The 25,802-nt window shown below is 37.5% G+C and overlaps 3 protein-coding genes across 3 annotated transcripts; 1 reads left to right on the top strand and 2 right to left on the bottom strand.

Moving 5' to 3' along the window:
- Positions 1-414: 414 nt before the first annotated feature.
- Positions 415-4,437, top strand: LOC126616776 (protein LONGIFOLIA 1). The gene is made up of 4 exons (XM_050284886.1): positions 415-727; positions 845-2,278; positions 2,360-2,531; positions 3,678-4,437. Exons 1-4 carry the CDS (start codon positions 593-595, stop codon positions 4,223-4,225), a joined length of 2,289 nt encoding a protein of 762 aa, XP_050140843.1. The 5' UTR covers positions 415-592; the 3' UTR covers positions 4,226-4,437.
- A 7,283-nt stretch (positions 4,438-11,720) lies between these two features.
- Positions 11,721-14,797, bottom strand: LOC126614608 (beta-carotene isomerase D27, chloroplastic-like). Its single transcript, XM_050282257.1, has 6 exons — positions 14,542-14,797; positions 14,287-14,426; positions 13,650-13,742; positions 13,232-13,293; positions 12,572-12,678; positions 11,721-11,854 (listed from the first exon to the last, which is right to left on the bottom strand). Exons 1-6 carry the CDS (start codon positions 14,795-14,797, stop codon positions 11,721-11,723), a joined length of 792 nt encoding a protein of 263 aa, XP_050138214.1.
- A 7,198-nt stretch (positions 14,798-21,995) lies between these two features.
- On the bottom strand, positions 21,996-23,608 carry LOC126616576 (histone H2A variant 1). The gene is made up of 3 exons (XM_050284648.1): positions 23,453-23,608; positions 22,808-22,927; positions 21,996-22,530 (listed from the first exon to the last, which is right to left on the bottom strand). Exons 2-3 carry the CDS (start codon positions 22,919-22,921, stop codon positions 22,234-22,236), a joined length of 411 nt encoding a protein of 136 aa, XP_050140605.1. The 5' UTR covers positions 22,922-22,927; positions 23,453-23,608; the 3' UTR covers positions 21,996-22,233.
- Positions 23,609-25,802: the final 2,194 nt, after the last annotated feature.

Here is a 25,802-nt window from a genome sequence, read left to right as displayed (position 1 = left end):
ATGAGAATCGAACATAAAACCTCTTATTTACAAGTAAAGAATAATACCACTAGACTGTAATTCATACCAAAAAGTCTTTCGCTAGAAATTCCTAAGCCTCGAGACCATCACAACCATCGTTATTAGCATATCTCTTAAATACAATCTCTCATGTATATAATAATGATTTTATACATACATTAAAATATGTACTTAAATTTTAGCCAAACAATAAAATTTACAAATTCTAAAAAATAAAATTTCATCATTCTAAAATTTCTTAATAATATTAAATTTATTCAACCAAATATAATGCAAGTGCTTATAAACTTTTCAGTTAAAAACGCTTCTAAATGTCAGAAAACCACTATAACCAGATAAAATACCAAATATGCCCTTATTATGTCACTCCTGGCCTTCCATTAACTCCGCCAAGCTCTTTAAAAAGAACCAGAAAAGCGGGAGACATAGATAAAGGCGTAGTCAGTCACAGAGGGAGAGAGAGTTATGGAGAAATCTAAGCTTAAGTGAGTGAGAGAGGGAGAGCCAGGAAATAAACAGAAGTACTGTTTGGAGAGAGGGAAAGTGACAGATATATTTTCCGGGAAAAAAAATGACGACTGGAAGAATGGTGCAAGAACAGAACCTGGAGAAGCACATAAAGAAACAGATGGGGTGCATGGCTGGCTTCCTCCATATCTTCGATCGCCACCAGCTTCTCAACGCCAAACGCCTCCCTTCCTCGGTGGTGAGTTTTCCATTTATTTTCTTTTTGGTTCCCGGGGAAATGCCCAGTGTTTCAATCTCGCTTCTCGTACTTTCTCTTTCATTGCATTTAATTTATCATTTATTGAAACACTCTCAGACGGTGGTGTCGTCGCCAGAGTCGGAGTCGGCCACATCGCCGGAGATATCCAAAGAATTGGAAAAACAACCGCAGAACAAGACGGCACCGTCTCCAGACCGATCGAAGCAATCTCCATCTCCGATGACGGATCTCCGACCTCCGTCACCGGAAACTCGCGCCCCTTCGTCGCCGGAACCTTATCCGAAATCTCCTCTTCCGCTTCCAGTTTTCGAGTTCAAAGAAGGCACGAGGTCGTCGTGGAAGTTTTCCAGAGAAGCCCCGAGGCTCTCACTCGATAGCAGAGCCACCGTCGACGCCAAAGGAAGCCTATACCCGAGGGAGATCCGAACAAACGCCGCCATACTAACTGCGAGTCGAAGCTCCAACGTCGACGGAGGAAGTGATAGAGATAAGCAACACCGATCGCCCAGCGTTATTGCGAGGCTAATGGGACTTGAACCAATACAGCAGTCAAATCCTGAACCGATTAAGCTCCGGAGATCCGCGTCCGAGTCCAGAGTGAACCGAGATCTGAACCCGTACCGGTTCGTCGACGGAAACAATTTCCAGCAGAAGCAACCGCCGCAACAGAATGTGCAGAGCCATAATTTTTCCGGCAATGCAGGCAAAGACGACCGGAGCTCCAATCGGGGCACCAGTCCGAGGCAGCCAGATCCGAAGAACAATGCGAAGGCTCAGAGCAAAGGAATGGCGCAGAGGAAGTGCTTCTACGACTCGGCGGACTTCTTCCCAGAGCCGAAGCAGAGCGTCTCTGTATACAAGGAGATTGAGAAGAGGTTGAAGATGCGAGGAATCGACGAGGCGTCGAAAGATTTGGAGACGTTGAAGCAAATCCTCGAAGCTCTGCAGCTCAAAGGCCTCCTGCACTCCAGGAAAGCTTCCAATCAGATTAATTCCAGAAACTTCGTCTACGATCGGAGCTTCGAATCGCCGATTGTGGTAATGAAGCCGTCCAGATCGCCGAGCTCGACTCACCGTGCGGCCAGATTCGGAAACGAGTCGCCGCCGCCGAGTTCGGGGATCAGGTCTAGGGCAGGAGTTCGCCGGAACGGCGAGGTGTCGCCGGCGGTGAGCCCGAGGCGCAACCTGCCGGAGAATGTACGGAGCCAGACCAGAGGGAGGAGCCCGGCAGCGCGCGAGGGCGGCGTAAGGAGTCCGAGTAGGAGAGGAGGACCGTCATCGATCGAAACGCAGCGGAAGGGGAATGATTCGGTGGAGCACAGGAGAGTGTCTCCAGTGCAGTCGCCTAAAATCAGTTCAAGAAGACCAGACCAAACGGCGGCGAATCGATCTCCCAGGAACATCAAGAAACCAACGGTTGAGATTGCTCCCAAGGAGGAAAAGGTATTTCATCGGGCGGAGGACGAATATTCCACCACCATGTCAGAGAGCAGCATTAGCAATAGCACCTCTTCACAAGCCGACACGGAGGTACATTAATCGTCATCAAAACATTGATTAACGTAATTAATTTTTGTTTAATTAAGTTAATTAACGTAATTAATTTTGCAGAGGTGGAAGGCGGAGGAGTACAAAGAACGGAGGAGCTCGTTGGAGAGGTGCGATAAGCTGCTTCACAGCATAGCTGAGTTGCAACCGAGTCCTGTCTCGGTGCTCGACTCCTCGTTTTACAAAGAGGAATCTTCGCCTTCGCCAGTCATGAAACGCTGCATTGATTTGAAAGGTAAAAACTTACCTAGACATCACGTTAATCATTGACATGCATTTTACTTGGCATGCGTTTTACTCACGTAACTTTAGTAGAACAAGTAGCCTTTTTGGCAAAACAAAACTTTGTTATATGACAGTGTATGACTGATTTGAAATACTGCCAGTATGTCATTCATCTGCATGAAAGTTTTATTTTGTAATGCTACGCATGATTTACTTGAAATACCTTCGCTAATGTGATATTTCACTTGCATGAAAGTTCCACCACGCACAGTCATGCCATGCGTTCGGACTTGCTCGTGCCATGGACATGAAAAATTGTCGCATGGATTAGTTTTGAATATGTCACACACTATTTATGTACATAGTTAGATTAGAATACCGACTCATGTCCATGAAATTGTTTGGGAGCTTTAGGTCGGTCTTTGTTCTTCCAGTCCACGTAGACTTTGATTGCTAAATTTTGCGTTTTACTATGGTGACGAATGTGTTCCGAACTAGGCTCTGCGTTCAATCATATTTGTTTATTGTACATCGTGCAGTTAGAAATTATTATAATTTTTTTAGTTAAAATTGAATATAAACAGTACCTGATAAAAAATAGTAGCATGATGTACGATGATCGGAAGTAATTAAATGATCTTCTGGACCCTCACGAAGAGGACCCTCATTCTACCAGTACACTGTACACTCTACTAGGACACTGTTTTTGTGCAGTTGTGGAGGTAGGGCTCCTCTGCACTTAAGCCCAGTGAATATTTCTGGTTAAATTTATACCCTCCAATAAATACCTGCCACATCTGTGCAAGAAAAAGCAGGACCCAAATTTGTACTCATCCACCTCTGATTTTTCTATGCATAATCACACGTGGATTGATTTTATTGGTCTTTCCACCTTAACGGGATAATAGGTAGGTGGTTGCGTTGTACTCTGTGATGGTGATGCTGGACGAAAACGACCACGTTTTGATAGTCAAATGGAATTGATGAACCCTTAACTATAATCGGCGACTATGACCCACCGAATTTAGTGGCATATAGTCCGTACAGTATTGAAGTGTGACGTTTGCTATGTTACTTGTAGATCGGGATTTTAATTTGGTTGGTTTGGTTTGATTGTTACATTTAATTAACTTTAATTTTTGGTTTGATGAAACAGTTGAAATGGAAGACATTTGGGGGGAGGCAACGTGGGGAGCCGAGTCCGAAATCGAAGACGGGGATTTCGTCTATGTATCGGAGATCCTTCGGGCTTCCAATTACTTGCCGGAAGACTCCGACATTTTCCTATTACTAGAGAAGAAGCAACATTTCAAGGGAAAGGACACCTCCAAAGAGTCAACACTCGAGAGAAGGCTTATTTTCGACACCGTCACCGAAATTCTCAACCGAAACCGCCGATTGCCGCCGTGGAAGGCGGTCTCGTGGCAGACTTCGTTGCCCGAAATTTGGTCGGAGTTTCGGAGAATCCGGGAGAGGGACGAGTCCGAGGAATTGTTCGAGGTCATATGCGGGGTGTTGAAAAAGGACCTTGCAGGCGACTCAATCAACGGATGGGGAGATTGTTCGATCGAAATGTCCGACGCCGTTTTGGACATCGAACGGCTCATCTTCAAGGACTTGATCGGCGAAACGATCCGAGATCTCGCTGCTTTTCCCTCCAACTATAGTAAAGTTTCGGCGCCTTGTAGGAAGTTGGTCTTCTAAAAGCATAAAGTTTCCATTTCGCGCGCTTTTTAAATTGTAGTCAAAATTAAAATATCATCTTTTAGTTTTTAATCTTTTTTTTTTGTATTTTAGATTAGAAAATGTTTGTCTCCGTTTTTAAAAACCCGGCAAAAAAAGTCTAACGGTCGATCTGTTTTTGTAATCTGTAAAAAATGGTTGTTTATTCTAATTTGTAATATTATATTTCGGGACATGTTGAAGGTTGGAAGTGGGTTGCTCTCATGAAGATATTTTTTTCGTGCCGGAAACACTGCATGATTCACCAAGTAGCATAATACAAATGCTTTGATACTTGAAAAAAAATTCAACTATTTATATTATGATATTTAGTGTATCGAATTATATTTCTGATAGACTACAAAATTTACCGCTCTTAGGCTGGCATGTGAAAAAAAGGTAAAAAGTACAAAACAGGTAAAAAGTAAAAGTTGGGAGGGTGAAAAAGGGGACAATGTTTTCAGCGATTAGATCAAAGATTGATTACACATGTTTTGTCTCAAGTGATGAGTAAACATTCTCATCATCATCATAATTCCACTCCCGTCTTAATCAATAATCATTCCATACCCTAAAATTTTGGATCTTATTGTATAAAAAAATTCATAACGCTTTCCTATTGTAATACTTTTCTAGTGCTAAAAATATAGAAAGAATTGAGAAGACTAGTTTACATCGTCACTCAAATAACAAGATGCTATGTGTTTCAAGTTTTTTACATTAAGTTGCATATTTGGTTAGGGTCTCTGTTAGACTTTGTCATGCACCATGACGTCTATATTTTATGTAATTTTTTTCTTGAAAATGGAACGAGGTGTGTATCGAGTTGGCTCCATCTTTTAATTAATTTGCGAGCAATGCTAGAGTTAGTTGCACATATTGATTATTGTTGTTGATGATAATGGCGGATCTTGAAAAAACTCTAGGTGGAAGGATTAAGTCTGCACGCCACTCCAGTTAGTTGCTCTCGACTATTTAACCCTACCTCAGCTTCTTTGAGACATTTTGTCTTTCATAGCATTCACGCTTAAGGTGAACATCAAATGAATATTGAATAATTTCATGTGTAGAAATAGTGGACATTGAGAGAAAATGTGTACACTGATCATTTTGTTCATCACCTCGTAACTTTTGATGCGTATAAGACATCAACGAACATGATAAAACTATGCAGATGTGCTCGCGACTGATCCTAACATCTTCCTAATTTGTTATATGGTCCAAAAGGAAGTGACTTAAATGGAAAAAAAAAAAAAAAAAAAAAAGAGAGAAGAAATTAAATTGGACTATCTGGTTAGGAACACACAAGCAACAACTAACAACTAACTAACAACAGTTAAGACCCTATTTATACCTATTTTTGCCCTTGAGCCTATGAAACCCATCTATCATCTACCTCATGTATCTCCAGCTTCAATCTTTAAAATGCACAAACATACCTTTTTCAGGACCTACCGAAAATGGTCCATAAAAAAGTCCTTATTTAGAATATGGTCCTCAAATTTTGTTAATTATTATCTGGATCACATGCTTTTCTTCGTGACTTCATTATTGTCACTGTTTGTATTTACAGGTCGTGTTAATCTACAGCAACAAGCCGATACCCTATTCAATTATGTGGTCCATCAATCATTCAAAGTCAAACAGTATTTTTCAACTCTTTATATTATTTTTCTGGTTTGCCAAAGTTTTGGACCGGCTGGTGAGAAACCTTGGTAAGTCTGCTTGATCAGACAAGTTCTCACATTGGCGAAACTCAAGGAAACTAGGTTTATTGAGATCAGAGTCATGCTTTTGCGACTGGTGCTTCTTATCGATAACATGATCGTTTATTCCTACCTAAGTTCTTCTCTGGTAGGCATGCACTTGTCAATAATGTGAAGGTTATCTATTTTCCTTCTCTTTCTTGTATTATGAATGGTACGTATTGGGTTCATATGGTTTGTGCATTGTATCATTTCAATTTGGAAGATATTTATAGAAAAAAGAAAAAGGTTCGAATTTGGTGGGGTTTGTTAACAGATAAAGGGGTGCCAATCTTTTCCCCCCTCTCAAAATTATTGTACAAGCAAAGGGTAATATTTAAATTCTGATTCATACTGTATATATACACTATATATTAGTCATATGGTACTTCTATTCTTAAGGTTGGGAGAGGGTAGAAGTTTAAACTCTCCATCCACTAAAGTGGTCTATGACAATTTTATAACGGTTTAATCAGAGTTTGGTCACCGTCACCCAAAAACGTTCTCGAATTTGATAAACTACTAAATCAGATGAAAGGGTTTGTTTTGTCTCTCACAACACACAAAAACACAAACACACACAACTAATAGTGAGTGTGTATGATGTGTTAATCCCACCAAACAACTCGTTTTCTTGCCTCTCGTATTCATTCCAATTAAATTCCCTTGCTCCCTCCCTAAGCACGAATGACTCAATCTCCAAAACCCTACATACAAAGATATAGAAAAAAACAAAGGGGGGTTACTCAAAAAACAAGGGAAATATGGGGTCTTTGTCATGTGAAAAGGGCACAAGCTTATCTATGAATGTGTAAGAGATGTGGATGGGTGCTCTGGCAATGCCCACATGCCCATCATCTGCCATGGACTTCTCCATCATTTCTTCTCTTTGATTGAGTGGTGGCTCTCATTTCCTCATAAATCCACCACATTTGCCCAAACTTACTTAAATCTCTGTGTGTTTTGGTAGGCTGTCATCGTCATCCCCATCGCTGTCTCCTCCCTAGGGTTCTTAGCAGATGCAAAATTTCTATTTTTCTGAAATATTTTGAGTAAGTAACGTGAGTACATTATTGGCTTTGGCTATTGAGTTGTACTTGTACACTACTGAATCTGCATGCTCCAATCAAGATAAACCCTAATACCAAAAGGGTCGTAGTCGTATGCGTAAAGGTCCCTTGGAATTCGTCTTTGGTTAATGTATCCCATCTTTTACCAATGTAATTGTCTCTACAATACTTTGTTGTATATGTTTAGTCCCTCACAAGCTCATAATTGTATCCAATCAACTCATACAATTTTAGAATAATTGCTCGTCCAATGGAACCCAAGTTCGAAACTCACTTTCCCTAAAATAGATTAAAGTAATGTCGTGTACAAAAAAAAAATGTCTTAAATCTACTCTTTACCGATGGTTTTACTTTGGGAAAATCCCCACTTACACATTAAATAGTAATAAAAAAACTTATGCGGGCTCCAATGGTGTCCATTAGAGCAAGTCCACCCCTAAAGACTTTACGCCAGCACTCAGCGCATTTATCCACTCAAGTGAACAATGATAGACCACAATGAACAGTAATAGGTCAATGCATCTCCATCCCTAAAAAAAATAGCCTAGTCAATTTTATTAAAAAATTATTATTTTTATTATAAAATAATAAAAAATAATAATTTTATTTTTGATTTCTGACTTTATAAAAAAAATATTATTATTATTAAAATATTTTTATTTTCTCATCTTCCACACCTCTTTTCCCTTCCATTTCTACACGCCATCCACCCGTGCACTTCCTATATCTCATGCATCTCCTCACCTCCTGCATCTCCACATCTTAACAACTAGCTCCTCTACAGCATCTCCACACCTTCTATCCTTCAACGTCGTCGATTCGTCCTCCTGTGTCTCCACACCTCCGACGCCGTCGCTTCGTCCTCCTGTCGTTCTCCCTCCGTGGTTCCTTCCCTCTCAACATCCTCTCCCGCCTTGATCAGCTCCGCTCCTCAGCCTCCACAACAACTCCCTCTCTGCGCAACTCCCTCTCTGACGTCATATGCCCTCCGACGCCACGCTAAGGTCAGATAGGCCAGTCCCAAGGTCTGTCGATTTTAGGCCGGCCTGTGGACTGGTTTAGGCTGGGTGCCAGTCGATTTCACAGGCTGGAGTGAATTGACAGGGTGCCAGCCTGATTTTTTGACTGAGTGCTGGGCTATTCCACCTCCGGTGGAACTGCTCTTAGGTATCAGTTGTGTACATCCGATCAACTCGTCGCTCACCCTCACATCTAGAAAACATCATTACACTATGTTTTGATGAGGGAAATAAATTTGGAATTTTGGTAAAAGTCAGAATTTATAAATTGACATGCATCAATTCTCTTGTTTGGATTCATAAACATAGAAATTTAGAATTTCCGCGTGGAAAAAAAAACTTGGAATTTGGGACCTCCAATTCCCAAGTCCAAATTCCATGTAAATAAGTGTCATTTCCCAATTTCTATGATTGAGAGTTTAAAAATAACAAATTCCGTATTCAATTCCATTGTTCTTTTAGGTTAACGAAACAAGAAAATTTACAAATTCTAGAAAATAAAATCTTGTCATTTTAAAATTCCTTAGTAATCTTAAATTTCTTCATCCAAACATAGTGTTAGAGTCCACATGAAAGAATTTCGTTGTTTTTAATTCATGTTTTTTGCACTTAGTACTACGGTATAATATTATTCCTCTTCATTTGCTTGTACGTGAGAGGTTTTAGGTTTAAATCTCGTGGATGATAAGTTCGATACAAATTTATTCTTCACCCCTTGTTGTAAGGAAAATACTTGTGCCCCTCCCATGAGAATCTACTTGTCCCACCAATTGAGATTAACGTATCTTCATCGTACAAACATCATAATGAGAACGATTTTCTTTTTTACCATCTAAAGTCCATATTTGCACAAAATTATTTAGAATATCATTTAGTAATTCATGTGTGTCAAACCAATCAACGTTTTTTTTATATAAATTTGAATCCTCATGATGAACCGTATATTTGTTTGTTGCATATGAACAACTAAACGATCTTCAAAATTGAATTATTTCTTCGTATAAATTATAATAAAACGGTTCCAATTATGATGTTTGTACGATAATAATACGTTGATCAACAGTGTAAAATATACCGTTAAATAAAAATTTGCATTTTTTTCATTATTGGGCCTCAAACGACCAGTTATTCATCTGGGTTTGGGTCTTTCTTTCTAGAGCAAAATTCTGAGGTTTGTAATACCAGAAGGCACCATTGGGCCTGAGTCATCATGTTCCAACCATACACCAAGGTCCACCAAAGTTTGGGCCGATAAAATGGGTTAGATAATTCCTCCTCAACCAGTTAAGCTTGACGATCAATGACCCCCGCTTCCAACTTCTCACCCCAGAAGATTGAAGAAATTAATCAGAGCTAAGCTGCCAAGGATCTAATTCACCTACAGCATTTGTGAGCATGTTATTTCTTTCAAATTCTCAAATAAGTATATACTCTTTGAAATCGTTTGATTTTCATCTAGTTTGGGTGATGATGAAAATCCAAACGATTTCAAAGAGTACATTAAAAGGAAAACTAATGAAAATGGCTTGAAAACTTTGAGTTTTAACGATAAGGACAAAATAAAGGGTAAGGTGAATAGAACCAGGAATGACTTTTTAGTGTAAAAATATGATTTTTCGTTAAAGTGAACAGTACCGAGAGCTTTTGTGTTAAAATTCTCATTATTAAAACCCTAGTCTTTAGCTTTATTTTGCTCTAGAACCCTAGTCTATCGTGGTGATGATGAAATCGTTTGTTGAAACTTGAATTAAAACCCTAGTCTTCAGCTTTGTTTTGATAACATGATATTTTAAATACTCAAATTTATTTAGACTAAAATTTGAATTCACATGTAGAAGAACGAATGAACACTGCTCTGATCGACTGACCTAGCCTACGTTAGAAGCCTTTAGCTTTATATATCATAGAATATATGATGGCTTAACACTGTTTATGAGCAAATGGGGAGAGTGGGAGAAAGTGAATGACATTAGAGGGTGGATCCTTCTACTTCTGGTACTTCTTGATGACCCTCAAGGATTAACTTGTGATCCTCAAGGATTAACTTGAGTAGAAGTTTGACATGCAAATAAGATGCCTCTTACTTGAATGATGTGATGAGATTGAGATTGAAAATTGGACTTTTTAGGAGGAAAACAATTATTTCCACCCGTGATAGTGTGCTAACGCTTCTTTCATTTTTGATATTATGTACATATAAAATATCGATTTTCTTAATACCACTTACAATTACAAGTTGCCTATTTTGTGAAATCTGACTCAGTTGCGTGGTGAATCCAAATTCCAACAGCTATTGCTAGAAGTCTATTAGTAAAACTTACCCTCACAATAAAACTGGCTTATAAAAAAATAGTACCTAAAAACTATAAATTAGTATAGAAAATCACTTGTTTTAAAGAAAATGTGACATTGAGGCCTAAAAATTCTTTAGTTTCTTTTTTGTTCATCTCACTAAGCTAGGAAAATGCCTCATTCTTCTCCACCATCCTTCTAATATTAGACATCGGGAACACATGAAGAAAGTTCAAAGCATATTATGAAAGAATTCCACTTTCATCAGATGAATATTTTAATGGGTCAAAGATGGTCTCTTGGCACTTGGTTTTCTGTCTCAGTGAGATCGAAAAGACGGCAGAGGAAGTCTCCTCTGATGTTGAAGGTGGGAGACAAGACATTGCTAGGCCACCCTTTGCTCAACTTATACCCTACATTCCATCTCAACTCAAAAACTCCTTCTCCTCTCTGGGAAACCTAATTGCATTTTCCATTAGTAACTATGAAGCTGATGACACATCATCAAAATATTGCTATGGTTACGGTGCTTCGGGATATCCTATATTTTGGTTTAACAGTTGAATTTTGGTAATTATATCTTTGACCAGTAATTTAGTGGTTAAAAGCCCAGAGTATAAAATATTGCAAAATATACTAGAAAATTCGAGCAACGGAAACTTTAAGCAGATTACTATTACACAGCTACTAGTTTGAGGGGAAAAAAGTGAGATTTGAATTGTAACGCCTTGTCACATTTGTACATCAGTCATTGTTTTTTTCTTCCTGATGCCTCATGGGAAAAAACATGAAGATTCAACTAGGATCAACAAATTCCATGAGTTGAGAGTACCATAACCGTTCTCAGTTGCTTGTTGGAGCTGCAAATTTCTGTGATTATTTACATTCTTGTAGTCATCCAGCTTGAACTTCTCCATCGCTGTTGAAAGAAGAGAAAGCGAACTGAGATGAATTTTGATTGCTTTAAAGATATTAAGTTTGATTAATATATATTCTTGTGGTCTAATATTCAATTATGATTTCAATAGCCACTTTGTTATAGATGCATAAACACATAGAATATAAGAAAATTTAAGTCCTAATTCTAACTAGTTCGATTATGAGACAAACCTCAATATGTTCTTTATTAAAGAATGCATTTTCAACCGTTCCTTAATAGAGAATGGACGTGCTGCACATAGAATTTCTAGATTCCAATAGCTTAGTTTCTGCATACTTTATCCAAAATTACCTCTCTTTTTTTGCCATGGAAAGCATCCCATGGTGTTACTTGGAGCAGTCATTACTGTTGTGCCTTTTATTTACTTTGCCTGCATGCATCAGTTATGCATGAGATATATGATGCTGCATATTATGTGGCTAATAAAACCGAGTAAAATGATGAAGTATTACATAGTTTGTAGCATGGTTGCTTGAGTGCTGGATCGTTGGATATCTCTGGAGGATTCTGACCAAATATCATCTCACAGCTCATATCATCAAAATCTGCGGTATTGAATAATAAAGCAAATTAAATCAAAGTTCAACTCTACTTGCTTGATTCAAATCAGATAGCTCACTTCGTCATAACAGTGGACCCTATCACAGCACTCAAGCTCAATGCATTTCTCTATAAATTAGCTTAGGCGCTAGGTTCTAATTCACCGCCGACTAGCGCTTAGCCTCTTTTAAATATTACTAATCATGACTGCAGTAGCTGCCACGTGGTGTAATTGAACAACGTTGATATTGGGTGCTTTCATCATATTATGGTGACATTATACGTGGGGCAAAGATCATGGTCTCATGAGGAAAAGGACAGTTTAATATTAGCTTGGAAACCAATTAATCATGTGTATATATTTGATTTGTGGCTAGGAATTCTGATATCAACTCTCTCTGATGTTAGAAGTTGGATCGTTCCAACTTGCAGAATTTGCACCCTTTGTGGGTTTATGCATGGACCCTCCATTGATATCATGATCATGGCCCTCCACATTTGAACTTTCACCATCACTTTATCAGCAAGTCTTCTTTCCTTTTTTCCTGATCTTTAATAAAAATATTTGAATACTAAATTAACTTTAAGAGGATATTTAGCATAGGTTTTGTTAACCAAAGCTTGTAAATTTACTTCGAATCCTCAAACTTTTGTGACCATAAATTGTTAGTCTACCTATGGAACAGACGTCCGTTCTTGTTACTACATAAAAAAGTACTTACTTGGAACCATGTTGACTGGAGTTCCAAGGGAAGTCTTGATGAAGCTTTGAGATGGCACCTTGCACATATTAAGGCACATCCCTACACAATTGCTTTCCTCTAAAAACCTGCAAATTTTGTTGGAAAAATAAGAGAGAAGAACAACTTATAAAAAAAAATATCTTAAAACGAAAGTAAAAGTAGAAAAAGGAATTATTACAGCTCAAGATTATGCTGATGGTGATTAAACTATGAGTTTTACATTGTGATGGTAATTACGTGGTGATGGCAAGTAGATGATTAATGATGGTAATGCAGAAGAAAGGAGGGCAGGATTTAGCACAATGATTGGTGCAGATTGTTTTCAAGCAATAGAGGTGTCTTAGGTTCGTGTGAAGAAATTTTTTAGTGTGACAGGACACAATTCGGTATATAAATGGTTAATAAAAATTCAAGTGTCCAATCACTTTTATATGACATTTAGCATACAAAGCCGTGTTCCCGACATACTAAAAAAATTATATATGTTGGTGAGGAGGTGGGACCATTTTGGGGTTAAAATGAGGAGTGAAACTAGAGCTGTCTTCCCGATATACTAAAAAGTCTCTCAGTTGGTGAGGACGCGAGGCCCTTATGGAGTGAGAAACAAAATTACAGTGAAAAGTGAAAGCAAAAACTTACCTGCATTTCTTGATGTACACTACATTTTTCTCTTTTCTTCCATTGATCTCCGATTCTTTTACCTTCAAGAATTAGATCACTCTAGTAAGAATTTTCCAATTCTCCATTTAAAACGCTAATCGCTTGTGCACATGAGTGTTCCATTTGTGCAAGTGACTAAACCCTAATAAGTTTTCATATTTATCTTACAAAACAGTGTTAAAATCAATCGTGTATGCTATGCAACTAATTTATTCGTTATTTGTGTGCACGACTGATCCTTATGATTCCCGAGCAAATAGTCGAGGTAATGAAATTCTACGACCGGCCAAAATAGCATATCTCCATGCAGTTGAATCCAAAAGGGCAAAAGGGAGCAGTTTAATGTAAAATAATTAATTATACAATATAAAGAGGAATACTTTTATTCTCTACTTACCTCACAGAGTCCCACTAACCAGGCAAAGAAAATGGTGGTGAAGATTGCGAAGTATTCCCTGGCAAATTTTGATTCTGGTAGGATTGTCCTAAGCTGTTCATCGGAGAATACAATTTTTAGCATAAGATCATAAACAATATGCAAATCTAAACAAGATCCAGAAAAATTAAATGAAATAATTAACAAATCGTAGGAAAAACAAAGTCACCGCAGGCAGCCAAAGAACCAAATACATGTTATGGCCGGCAATAATTATGTCACTCTCTTCACAATGCCCTCACAACCTAGCTAATTGGTTTTATTTTACTTTCTTTTTCATTTTCCTCATTAGATAATCTAATCTCAAGGATGGAATATGGATGAAGATTCAAACGTAATTTGATATATAAAAAGAATTCAACTACTCTACCTAGCAACTTGGTTACGTTCATATCTGCTTAAAATGTTTTTTTTTCCTCCGTTTAATGTTTAATGTGAAGTAAAATGAAAGTGGTTTGGAAGCTTCCTCTCTCCCAGCAAGCAATATGAGATTACCACTTCTCTTAGTAATGAACTTCCTTGAATTTTATGGTTCTCGAAGAAAATAAAACAAAACACACACGTGTGTGTGTCTATATATATATATATATGACCTTACCAAGGAAAATACGGGCTTTGGGAAGGCAGTATCAAGAGCTTGAAGAACTAGTTCTCTCTGTTTTTCTGGATTAAACTTCCTGGATGCAACTGTTGCTGCCTCCACCAAGCTTTCGTACCCGCTCTTATTGTTTCTCAACCCTACAAAAACATTTAAATATAAGTAAATAAACCTAAAATAAAGTCATTTGTGATTCATTTTTCTTTTTTCAGTCCATGAAATTATGAGACGAATGAGTGAATGAAGTGAGAGAACTTGTTGCAGCTTGGACATTCTGTGAAAGATGATTAATGGCCATTCGATCGAACCAGTTATCTTTGTAGACTCTCTTGTCTTCTACTGCAGCACCTGCCGGTCTTGTATCTGTTACTATGTTCATGTTCTCCGCCGGCGTTGTAAGCACCGCGACAATCGAACAACGCCGTAGCTTGTTGCGTTCATGCGCATGCCTTGGCCGAGCCATAGTTGTCGTTACAAAGCTCCTGCTTTGTAGAAAATGTGATGCTTCCATGAGAGAGAGAGAGAGGGAGAGAATGAGAACAAAAAGTGCATGGAGAGTATTTAAAGGAAAGGGCATATGAGAGATCCTATGGTTTTGGAATCTTGCAACCTTAAAACTCTTGACGTATTTCACGGAGGGTTGGAAGATACCTTTTGGCTATGCATTTGTTTGTTTTTGGAGCCAATTTCCAAGTGGAAGTAAACTAAGGCATTTGCTGTATTTTGAAAAACCAAAAACAAAATATAAATTGACAGTGACATCGACGGATTAGCATATATCTCTTACGTAAATTAACTTGTTCAATTATTTATTTGTAATTATGATAAAAAGTTATTATTGACATTCGAAAAAAATTATTGTATATAAAAAATTTAATATACTTAATATTATGAAAATATTTCGCGATATATCCGTAAAATGGGATTGCCGATAATCAAAATGGGTGAAGCAATATTTTTCTAGGGATTTCCCCAAAATTTTGAGGAATATTGACAATTTCCATACTTCTTTCCAAAACAAGTTTGAGGATACTTCTTTCCAAAACATGTTTGAGAGATTTTAGAGATTTTTTTAGTGAAAGTTGGGTAAAGTTTAGTTGAACTTCGGTGCAATTTTAATCATAAAATTTCTTATGGTTGCTAGCAAATTTTAAATTAAAAGGCAACAAAAATTATTCTCTCAACTACCTTAGTTTTGTTATTTTTATCATTAAGAAAACTTTTCTCATATTGTTAAGATTTCATATACTCATAAAGTACAAACAACAAAGAATAGAACATATTTATACAATGTAATTGTTGGGGCCGAAAATTTTTACGGAAGGCCCAAGAGGATTGAAAGCCCAAAAGTTTTGTGCAGTTGTACAAACTCATGCTAATCCCAATTATATTATACGTATTTATCTGAAAATTTTATTAGTTAAGCAATGTTTTACACAAGTTTTAATTAATTATTGCCATGCCAAACAAGGAACTGTATCACGCCATGCAGAACACATTCGTTGAAACTCAACACCTACCAAGCTCACATAACCCAAAACATGTTGTTTCACGAGGCTTCCTAGAGGAGTTGAGGTGTGGAAGGTTACGGAGGCTCACAAGGCCCATAGAAACTCTTCGATAATGGAGACCTTAGTCTACTTGGGAACACCAAAGTCAAGCCCATTGTTTGAAGCATGGTATAAAATATCGATGATATCGGAAATATCGGTAGTCCAAAAATATGGAAATTTCGATGGAAATATCGAGATATTATCGATATCGATAAAAATTGAATAAAAACCACGGAAATTGTAAGAAAAACTTGGAAATTTTTATTGAAACTTTGGAGAATGTTTATTTAGTTAATTATCTATTAGTTTATAAAAAAAAATAGCAGGAAATGCATTAAATTATGGATTTAACTGATTTAAGTTGATTATACAATGAGCTGACAAACACTGTGAGTGTAGAAAATATGTAGTAATTAATGAAAAAAAGATTAAACACACCATAATAATTTATAGATAATGATTTACTACAATATTTTACACTTTATACATTACATGATAAGATACATGAGTGATTTAGTACCACATAAAGTTCCTATGATATTCAATTTTTCACTATCTTCATCATCTCTATGCGTAGAGTAAGTTTATTGTGAAGAGTATTCATCAAATGATAAATCTCCAAAATAGTTTTGCATGTAATTGTTAACATGTCACTCATATAAATTAATAAATATAAATATTTTAGCATATTATCAATAAAACATAAGTGATATATCGTGGTTAAGGTGTTGGAGGAGTATAATGGGAGGGGTTCAAATCCCCTTTGTGTTTTTTTTTTCCTCCTTTTTTCCCCTTTTTTCTTCCTTTTCCTTTTTTTTTCCTTCCTTTACATCGATATTTTTCGATATTATCATCGATATTGTCGATATTTGTACGAAGGTTCAAATCCCCTTTGTCTTATTATTCATATGACATAAGAAGGTTCCAGTCCATCTATTTATTTGCTGAAAACAATTAGTTTTTGACACACCCCTTTGCCCATCAGAGATAAGAGAAAGCATTCGCCCTCCATTAAAGCAAGCTAATATCAGATGAACGGTGAGAGAACTCTCCTTTCTCCAAACTTTAAAATGCCAAATCCACAAACCAAGCCTCAAGCTCCCCATTTTCCTACACATGAAACCCAACCACCATAGCCAAACTCATCCATCACTAAAATCTCTTAGAAACCTAGATGTAAAACTTAAGTCAAGTCAACACCAAACGCTATTTGATAAATATGTGGATCTTTAGCTCCCACACTTCAAGCTCTCATGCCAAGCCCTTTTCAACATTAACTGATCACTACCTCAACAGCCGCATGAAGCACTTCAATGGTTACCGAAAGAACTTCCACGGCCGTTGGAAGCATTTCAACATAGGTTCGACCCAACAATTTGGAGTTATTGAAAGAACAATAATGTATTCGCTAAGACTCACTTCTCATTTGGAGACTTTGTTAGACATTTTTATCGTAAAGAGGTGACTGTAGGCTTTATGCTGCCCCTTATATCTGAGTTAGCGCCAACTATGCCTCGATATTACTCTAAATGTTTTTTTTTTTGAAAACTAATATTGCTCTAAATTTAGACTAACGATATATCTATTGAAATTAAAACTTAAACACTTGATCGTACACTCATCTCTTATAAAAACATATAAATATAGCACAAAATGGACTTTGAGCGAACAAGGTACAATCAAAGGCCAACAATTAAGCCACGTACACAACCACTTGTATTCGACAAAAAACCAAAGAATAAAATGGCAGGTGCTGCAAAAGCATTGGATTGGAGATCAGGAAGTACCAAAGAGTGACCGCTTTCGCTACCTAGGATCTATCTTGCAAAAGAACGGAGAATGAGATGGAGACCTCAACTATAGAATACAAGCTAGATGGATGAAGTGGAAGTGTGTATCCGGCGTGTTGTGTGACTGTCGTATGCCACTGAAGCTCAAGGGAAAATTTTATAGGAAGGCAATAAGGCCGGCGATGCTATATGGCACGGAATGTTGGGTGGTGAAACATCAGCACGTACATAAAATGAGTGTAGCGGAGATGATGATGCTTCGTTAAATGTGTGGGCACACGAGAAATGATAAGATTAAGAATGAGAATATCAGAGATAAAGTAGGAGTAGCCGAAATTGAAGGAAAGATGAGAGAAAATCAGTTACGGTGGTTTGGACATGTGCAAAGAAGGCCTACTGACACTCCGGTTAGAAGATGCGATTACGGGACAGAGGTCCAGGGCCGAAGAGGTAGAAAAAGACCTAGGAAAACTTTGGAATGGACTCTAAGAAAAGACTTAGAGTATTTGGATCTAACGGATGACATGACATAGAACCGAGCACAATGACGTTCTATGATTCATATAGCCGACCCCACTTAGTGGGAAAAGACTTTGTTGTTGTTGTTGTTCTTTTTCAAGCCTTTTGTTAAATCAACTTGTTAAATAATTTGTAATTGTGATACAAAATTATTATTAGCACTCAAAAGTCAAAAATGTCATTTTATATATTTCTCTATAAATATATAAGAGACACTGTATTTTTTGAAATGCATAATAAATTTTGGGTAAATCTTAGTTTACTACCTTCAAGTTTCGTGGTTTTCAACATTTAGTACATGAAGTTTTTTCGTCCCAAAGTCGTACCTAAAGTGTTAATTTTGGGGCAGTCTCATACATCCATTAGTCTTGGTGTTAAGTCTCCTATTAACTAATGACGTGGCGCCCATATGGACAATGACTAGGCGCCACGTGTCACTAAAATATTAAAATAAATAATTAAATAAAAGTATTTTAAAAAATTAAAAAATATATTAAAAAAAACCCAGAACCCCTTTCATCTTCCCCACCCAACACCCCTTCATCCCCTCCACCCCCTCCATCACATCCACCCCATTCGTCTTCTTCACCCGAGCACCCCCTTCTCCCATCCCTTATCACCCACCCATTGCCCACCCGAGCCACCCTTCTTCGATCCACTCTTCCCAAATCAAATGTCAGAAAACCCTAAAATTTACAGAACCCTTATCCCATCCCTCAACATCATAGCCGCTACAATACATCTGACCCACCAACACCTGGATGGAGTTATCGCCCGCCTTTGCCTCCTTGAGCGTGTCCAGAAACCACCGTCGCACGCAGTCCAACACCACCCGAGCCAGAAAAACTTGGTTCTGCCCCTCGGCGCTCTCCATCCTCAGCTTCACCCGTTCCAGGTTGACCGATTTCGGTTGCGAGGACGAAATTCAAACTTAGGGCACTTGCTTTACTCGCCTGGTTCGCGGGAGCTTTTCGGTAGCAATGATTCGAGTCAAATCTTGGAATGGGGTCGGTGAAGGGAGTGCATTTCCCATCAATGAAATCAATCAAAGTAAGTAATTTTTTTTTTGGGTTTAATGGGTTTGATTTCTTAACGCAATTTCATAGGTGGGGTGCTTCTGGGGATTTGAAACTCCTACACACAAAGGGGATTGAGGGGTGGAGGGGAGGGACAGGTGTCGGGTAGGGAAGACGAATGGGGTTCTAGGTTTTTTTTTTTTTTTTTTACTTTTATTTAATTAATTTTTTTAATAACACGTGGCGCCCAATCATTGTCCACATGGGTGCCACATCATCAATTAACAGGAGACTTAATAGTCAGACTAACGAATGTATAAGACTGTCCCCAAAATTAACATTTTAGGTATGACTCTGGGACGAAAAAAACTTCATGTACTAAATGTTGAAAACCACTAAACTTGAGGGTAGTAAACTGAGATTTACCCATAAATTTTTAAAGTTCTAATAACAGCTTTGATAGAAAAAGTTGTAATTACATTGTTGTTTTCCCTCAACACACCTTTGTATAATCATATCCGTTGTATTTGTTTGAATTGATTAATCTAATGGTTAGAAATACAAAAGAGTGCATAAGAAGAGAAAAATAATACATGGTCATCTTTTTCCATTCCAATAATGCTGAAAATTGCATCGTATGGACAATATGAAACATGTTTGAAAATAAAGTTAACAAAATATACAGCAGAGATTGAAGTCTGAGTCAACAGTGTGCTGCCAATCCATGTACATAATCACATGCCCAAATTTTTAGCATTCTAAAGCATTTGTGTGACCATTTAGTACTACGGTCTGGTGGTACTCTTATTCACTAGTAAGTGTAAGGTTTTAGGTTTCAATTTTATGGATGACGAATTCAATATCAAATTAGGTCACCTATTGTGTGGATTAGCCAAACTCATTCTCTTTAATATAAAATATATCGTTATACTAAAAAAAACATTTGTATGACATTTAATTATATTTCGATGTCATTCCTACGTTGAGAGCACTCCTTGTAAACCTATTTAAGTAGCTTTTCACTTTCAATTTACCCCCTGAACTTGTAAGGATTGGTCAATTTCCCACCTTAACTTTAATTTTGACCAATTTCCCCTCTCGACTCTCATAATTAGTCAATTTCCCCCCTCAACTTTAATTTTGGCCATTTTTCCCCCTTAACTCTCATAATTAGTCAATTTGCACCCTACTGTTAATTTTTTTAATTTTCCATCTATTCTTCCGTTAACTAGGTATCCGCATGATTGCCTTTAAAGGGTTAAAAAGTCATTTTCCCTACACCTTCTATCTTCTTTCTTTTCTTCGAACTTTCTCTTGTTCTTCCTTTTCTCCAAGCCGAGCCCGTGACTACCACCAACGCCTCCCTCCGTTGTTTGCAGCCCAGTCCATTTGATATGCTACTTTTGCAGTTTGTAGCTACCCACACCCTGTCACCTCTTCCCTCAACCTCATCTACCTCTGTTAAGGTGTAGGGAAACCTACTTAACAAAAAATGACAGTAGGGTGCAAATTGACTTTTTTTGCCCTTCAAAGGCAGTCATGTGGACACCTACTTAACAGAAGAATACATGAAAAATTAAAAAAAAAAATTAACAGTTGGGTACAAATTGACTAATTATGAGAGTTGAGGGGGAAATTGGCCAAAATTAAAGTTGAGGGAGGAAATTGGCTAATTATGAGAGTTGAGAGGGAAAATTGGCCAAAATTAAAGTTGAGAAGGGAAATTGGCCAATGATCACAAGTTTAGGGGGTAATTATATATATATATATATATATATATATATTGTACGGATTCATATTGGAAAACACCTATTCTTTGACACGTTTTAACACTCATTTTGTAAAGCTCATTTCCTAATATATTTTATCATCATAGATTATTTATGCAAAAAAAATTAGACAAATCCAAAACTGTTTATTCATTTCATTGTAATAAAGAAAGAATAGTGTTGTCCACACATCTATTTTTACTTTTCACTCCCCTCTCAATTTCCGACCGTCAGATTGAATGAATTGAAAACAATCAAAAGCCTAAAAATAACAAGGGTGTGTGAATAGCAATATCTTTAAAAAAAATTTGAGCAAATGCGATTTTGTGAGCAAATAGCAATATCTTTATAGGCATGATCTTTGAAAGAATAACTAAAATATAAACTATTCAAATCGTTGATACACATTACGGAATGAGCTTTACAAAAATGGATGTCAATTGCCAAATGGGTGTCAAAATGTGTTCAACAATCACAGCCCTAGATATAACAATATATTTAATAAGAAGCGGGAAACACAAATTGATTTCAAATTCACCATCAATAAAATTCAAACCTAAAATCTCTCATTTTTAGTAATAGCACCCCTATTTATTTGTCCTTTGATTTATTATTGTTTCTTTCAATCCAAAGTACTAAAAATACGAGTGCAAGAGGGAAAAAAAATGTTGTATTGAAATCATTTCGGGCTAAAACGGCCCGAAATGCCAGCATATCCACCGGCACCACTCTCAAAACTGACTCATATATATGCACATAAAGAAGAAACCATTCATCCACCCCTAAGATGATAGCAACATCAAACCAACGGGATCGTTGACCCCAGACACCACCACATCAATAAGTTGTCTGTTGGAAGTATAACATCGACATAAAACATTTCGATTAAAAGGATGCAAATTTACAAAGATCAAACGCCAAACTAAAAACATACCATCTTCTCTTGATTGCTTAGACGTGATCATATACGATCGCCTACTTCAACCACAGAAGCATAGGAAGAATTTTATCAACGCGGAAATTCTCTCTTTCACAACAATCATCATCTTAAACAAGAAGAAGAGCTTAAAAGGTCACATGATATAAATAAGGACAATGAGAATACCTGGTTAATCTATCCAACAAAACACATGAACATGAACAAACATACAGATGCCGGTTCAAACGGACAAGCACTAGATTGCCCATATGTACTTCTAAATCCAGCTAACCTAAACAGCCACTAAAACACGAGAATAAAACAGTCATAATATTAAACAACGCCATTGGTTAAAACCCATTTGAATCATCAAATCTTGAATCACTCCTTGGAGGTCTTGTTGATGAGGGACTTGTGGATGTGGGGGATGACACCACCTCCGGCAATGGTTCCTTTGATCAGAGTGTCCAGCTCCTCATCTCCCCTGATGGCCAGTTGCAGATGCCTCGGTGTGATTCTCTTGACCTTGAGATCCTTGCTAGCATTTCCGGCCAACTCAAGAACCTCAGCAGTCAGGTACTCGAGGATTGAGGCCAAGTACACAGCAGCAGTGGCGCCAACACGCCCATGAGCAGCAATTCGCTGTTTCAGCTGCCTATGAATTCGACCCACCGGAAACTACACATAACCAAAACGCAAACTCAGCACAAACCAACACAGACTAAACAAACCCAAATGCAAATTCATCAACAAGGCAAATAAAACGAACCCAAAAGCAGTTTCAGCACCAACAACACAGATTAAACAAACCCAAATGTAAATACTGCAAAAATGATGAAAATAATACAAAGCCATATGCAATTTCAAAACAAGCAACACAAACTAGATAAACCCAAATGCGAATTCAGCACCAACGACGCATTGGTAAATTTGAACTGAAAAACTGAAGGAGTACCTGGATACCAGCGCGAGATGAACGAGAAACAGGCCTCTTCTTGTCCTTGTCCTTGTCCTTGTTAGCTGCTGTGGTTTTCGCTGCTATAAGCCCCTTCCCGCCCTTGCCCGCCATTTCTACCTGCAAAAATCCTTTTCAAATTTCAGAATAAATTTTATATATAATAGCACAAACAGGAGACCCCAAAAGAAATTGAACGAATCAGGACTTCGCAGAACGTTGAAATTCAATTCCTCCAAAAAAAAAAAGGTATATTTTTCCCAATTTGTTGCAAATCGGAAATGGAAACACTGCCGGTAGTGAAAAGGAAGGTGAATTTCGACCCAATATTCAGAAAAATTAATTCAAATTCAGTCGGTGGAGTCAACCGAAACCCAGATCTGTAAAAGTAACTCGCAGATCCCAAGTGAGAAATTTCAGAAAAATCAAGTTGAAATCTAGCTTAAAAAATCGTACGAACCACAAACACAGAACGAAGCGTTCCAGATCTGAGTTTTATCTTCCCTAGCCGGGAAATCGACAATTCCAAATTAAACGACGCAACCCAAAGGACATCGCGGCTAAAAAAACCCCAATCGGGAAAACCCACAAATCTTTGAGATCGAAAGTAAGCACAGCCAGAGAGAGATAGAGAGAGAAGGAGACCTGAAGAGTTCTTGGGAAGCTTGAAGACCGAAGGGAACCGTAGAGAGAGAGAGGGGAAAGCTAAATTTAAGAGGGAACGTGGAATTGGGTAATTTTACCCAAACCCGGAGGGTAATATCGTAATTATGGTGCGGGGATTTTGGGTCCGTTTTGAACGCGGTCAGTGCAAAAGGCGGTTCGTTTTGGGTGGGAAATTAAAATTTTCACCAATTTCGATTTCAAAATTTCCCACTTTGTTTTCCCTTCAATTGAATCCCAAATCTCACCAAACTATTTTATTGCCAAAGTCTTTGGCATCTTACATACAGCGCGTTTTGAGTTTGATTTTTTATGTTTGTGAATCATACAATGTTGGTTCGTGAACGATTCAATGTTTCTATAAGTCTTTTTGGCCTTTAAAAAAGTAGAATGTCATTAAGAAACCATCAATTGGTCTTCCTTTTTTAGAGCAAAAGAAAGTCTTTTACATATTTGTTTATTTTAGGTACGCAGAGCACTCCACATCGTCACATCTCTTTTTGAAGACAAGGTAAATTGAGTAATAACTTAATAAGTTAGAATGTAGAGAAGAAAATAAAATTTGCTTTGTTATCCTTTACGAAATTAAAAAGATGCTTGTTATACAAGTAATTGCATCAAACAAATCAGAAAATAAAATGGTCTTTAATATGTGCTCTTTGTTTGATCTAATGGCTTATAAACAACACTCTTAGGCCATCTTCAATCGAATGGTCTAGAGGGCCGAAAATAACCCCAAAACCGTCTCCAACCGAGGGTTAGGTCAAAGAGCTCATGGGCCCCACGGGACAAAAAATGGCCAACCGGCTGGCCCAATCCAGCCAGCCCCGGGCAGGGCTGGAAATTCATTATTCATGTCGGTTATATCTGACAACATTGTAGTTATTCCTCTCGGTTATATCCGACAAGAATTTTAGGCTAAATTTTGAAATACAACGGCTAGCTGACGTAGTTATCGTTGGATTCAATAATTTTTTTTTTTGGGCCATTTTTTTTTTTTTTATGAATTAAAAAATTTCCTCCTTTTTTTCCTATAAATACCTAAGTCATTCCTACAACATTTCTCACATTATTTTCACCATTCCATACTATCTCACTTCATTCTATTTCAATTCTTCACATTATATTTTCTTACATCTTGCAATAATCTTTCCTTCAATTTTTTCAATAATTTTCAAATAGCCTCATCTGCAATGAAAGGTAAGGCTTGGACCCGGAAAGAAGATGAAGCTCTTTGCAGGGCTTATAGATGGGTGTCAGAAGATAGTGTGAGGGGGAGTTCTCAAACAAGTGAAGGTGTTTGGACTCGTGTGTCCAAAAAATACTTAGAGTTCTACGAATGCACCACTCCACCAAATATCCAAAACCACAAGAGTTGTTCTTCAAGATGGAAGGAACATCTTCAGCCAAGTTTGAACAAATGGCATCAAGCACTGTTAGCAACCGCAATTAGACATGAAAGCGGCGCTAACTACTACGATGAAGTAAGTGTTTTCATAATTTATTTTAAATATTTAATTATATTGCATTTAATTTCATAAATTAATTTCTTTTAATTTTTTTAATTATATTTTCTAGGTACGCCAAGCGGAGGAATTGTATATGGAGGGCAGCTCGAAACCCTTTCAGTTTCACGGTTGTTGGGAAATTTGAATTTGTAAAGGGTGGGTGTTATTTGAAGATCCACCTCAACATAGAGTAGGTCATACGCCGGTGTTCGGAACTGCATCCTTAGATGTAGATATGGATGAAGATGGATCTCCTACCATTCACAAATAAGGGTAGAAAATCCGTCTTCAGGTGAAGGTTTCATACCTAGGGCTATGAGATGAAACAAGACCCGAAGGTTGAAGGAAAAGGGCAAGGCAAATGATGATTACACCGCTCAATAGGAAGTGGCAGCCTCATTGCGATTAATGGCGGAGCAAAATGTCATTGACACGGAAGAAAGGAACCGTAGGCATGAAGAACGGGCCAAACAAATACAATAAGAGATAGATGATAAGAATATGGAAATGAACACTTCGAATTACACTCCAATGAGTAAGGCATATTTTGATAGGAAAAAATATATATATTATGACCCGGCGGCAATTGTTTACCTCTAACTATACTCCTACAATGGCGGATGATGAAGATAATGTGATTATGGATATTAAATTTAAGTTGTTGTAGTTTTTAAATTTAAGTTAATGTAGTTCTTAAATTTAATTTGTAGTTTTAAAATTTAAGTTGTAGTTTTTAAATATAAGTTGTTGTTTTTAAATTTAAGTTGTTGTAGTTTTTAAATTGGAACACTTTGGATACATTCCCCAACTACCAATGTTCTTTG

Source organism: Malus sylvestris, chromosome 3, assembly GCF_916048215.2.
Source record: "Malus sylvestris chromosome 3, drMalSylv7.2, whole genome shotgun sequence".
Taxonomy (NCBI): domain Eukaryota; kingdom Viridiplantae; phylum Streptophyta; class Magnoliopsida; order Rosales; family Rosaceae; genus Malus; species Malus sylvestris.
The sequence above is the reverse complement of the archived record's forward strand: the minus strand, read 5'-3'. Positions and strand labels throughout refer to the sequence as shown.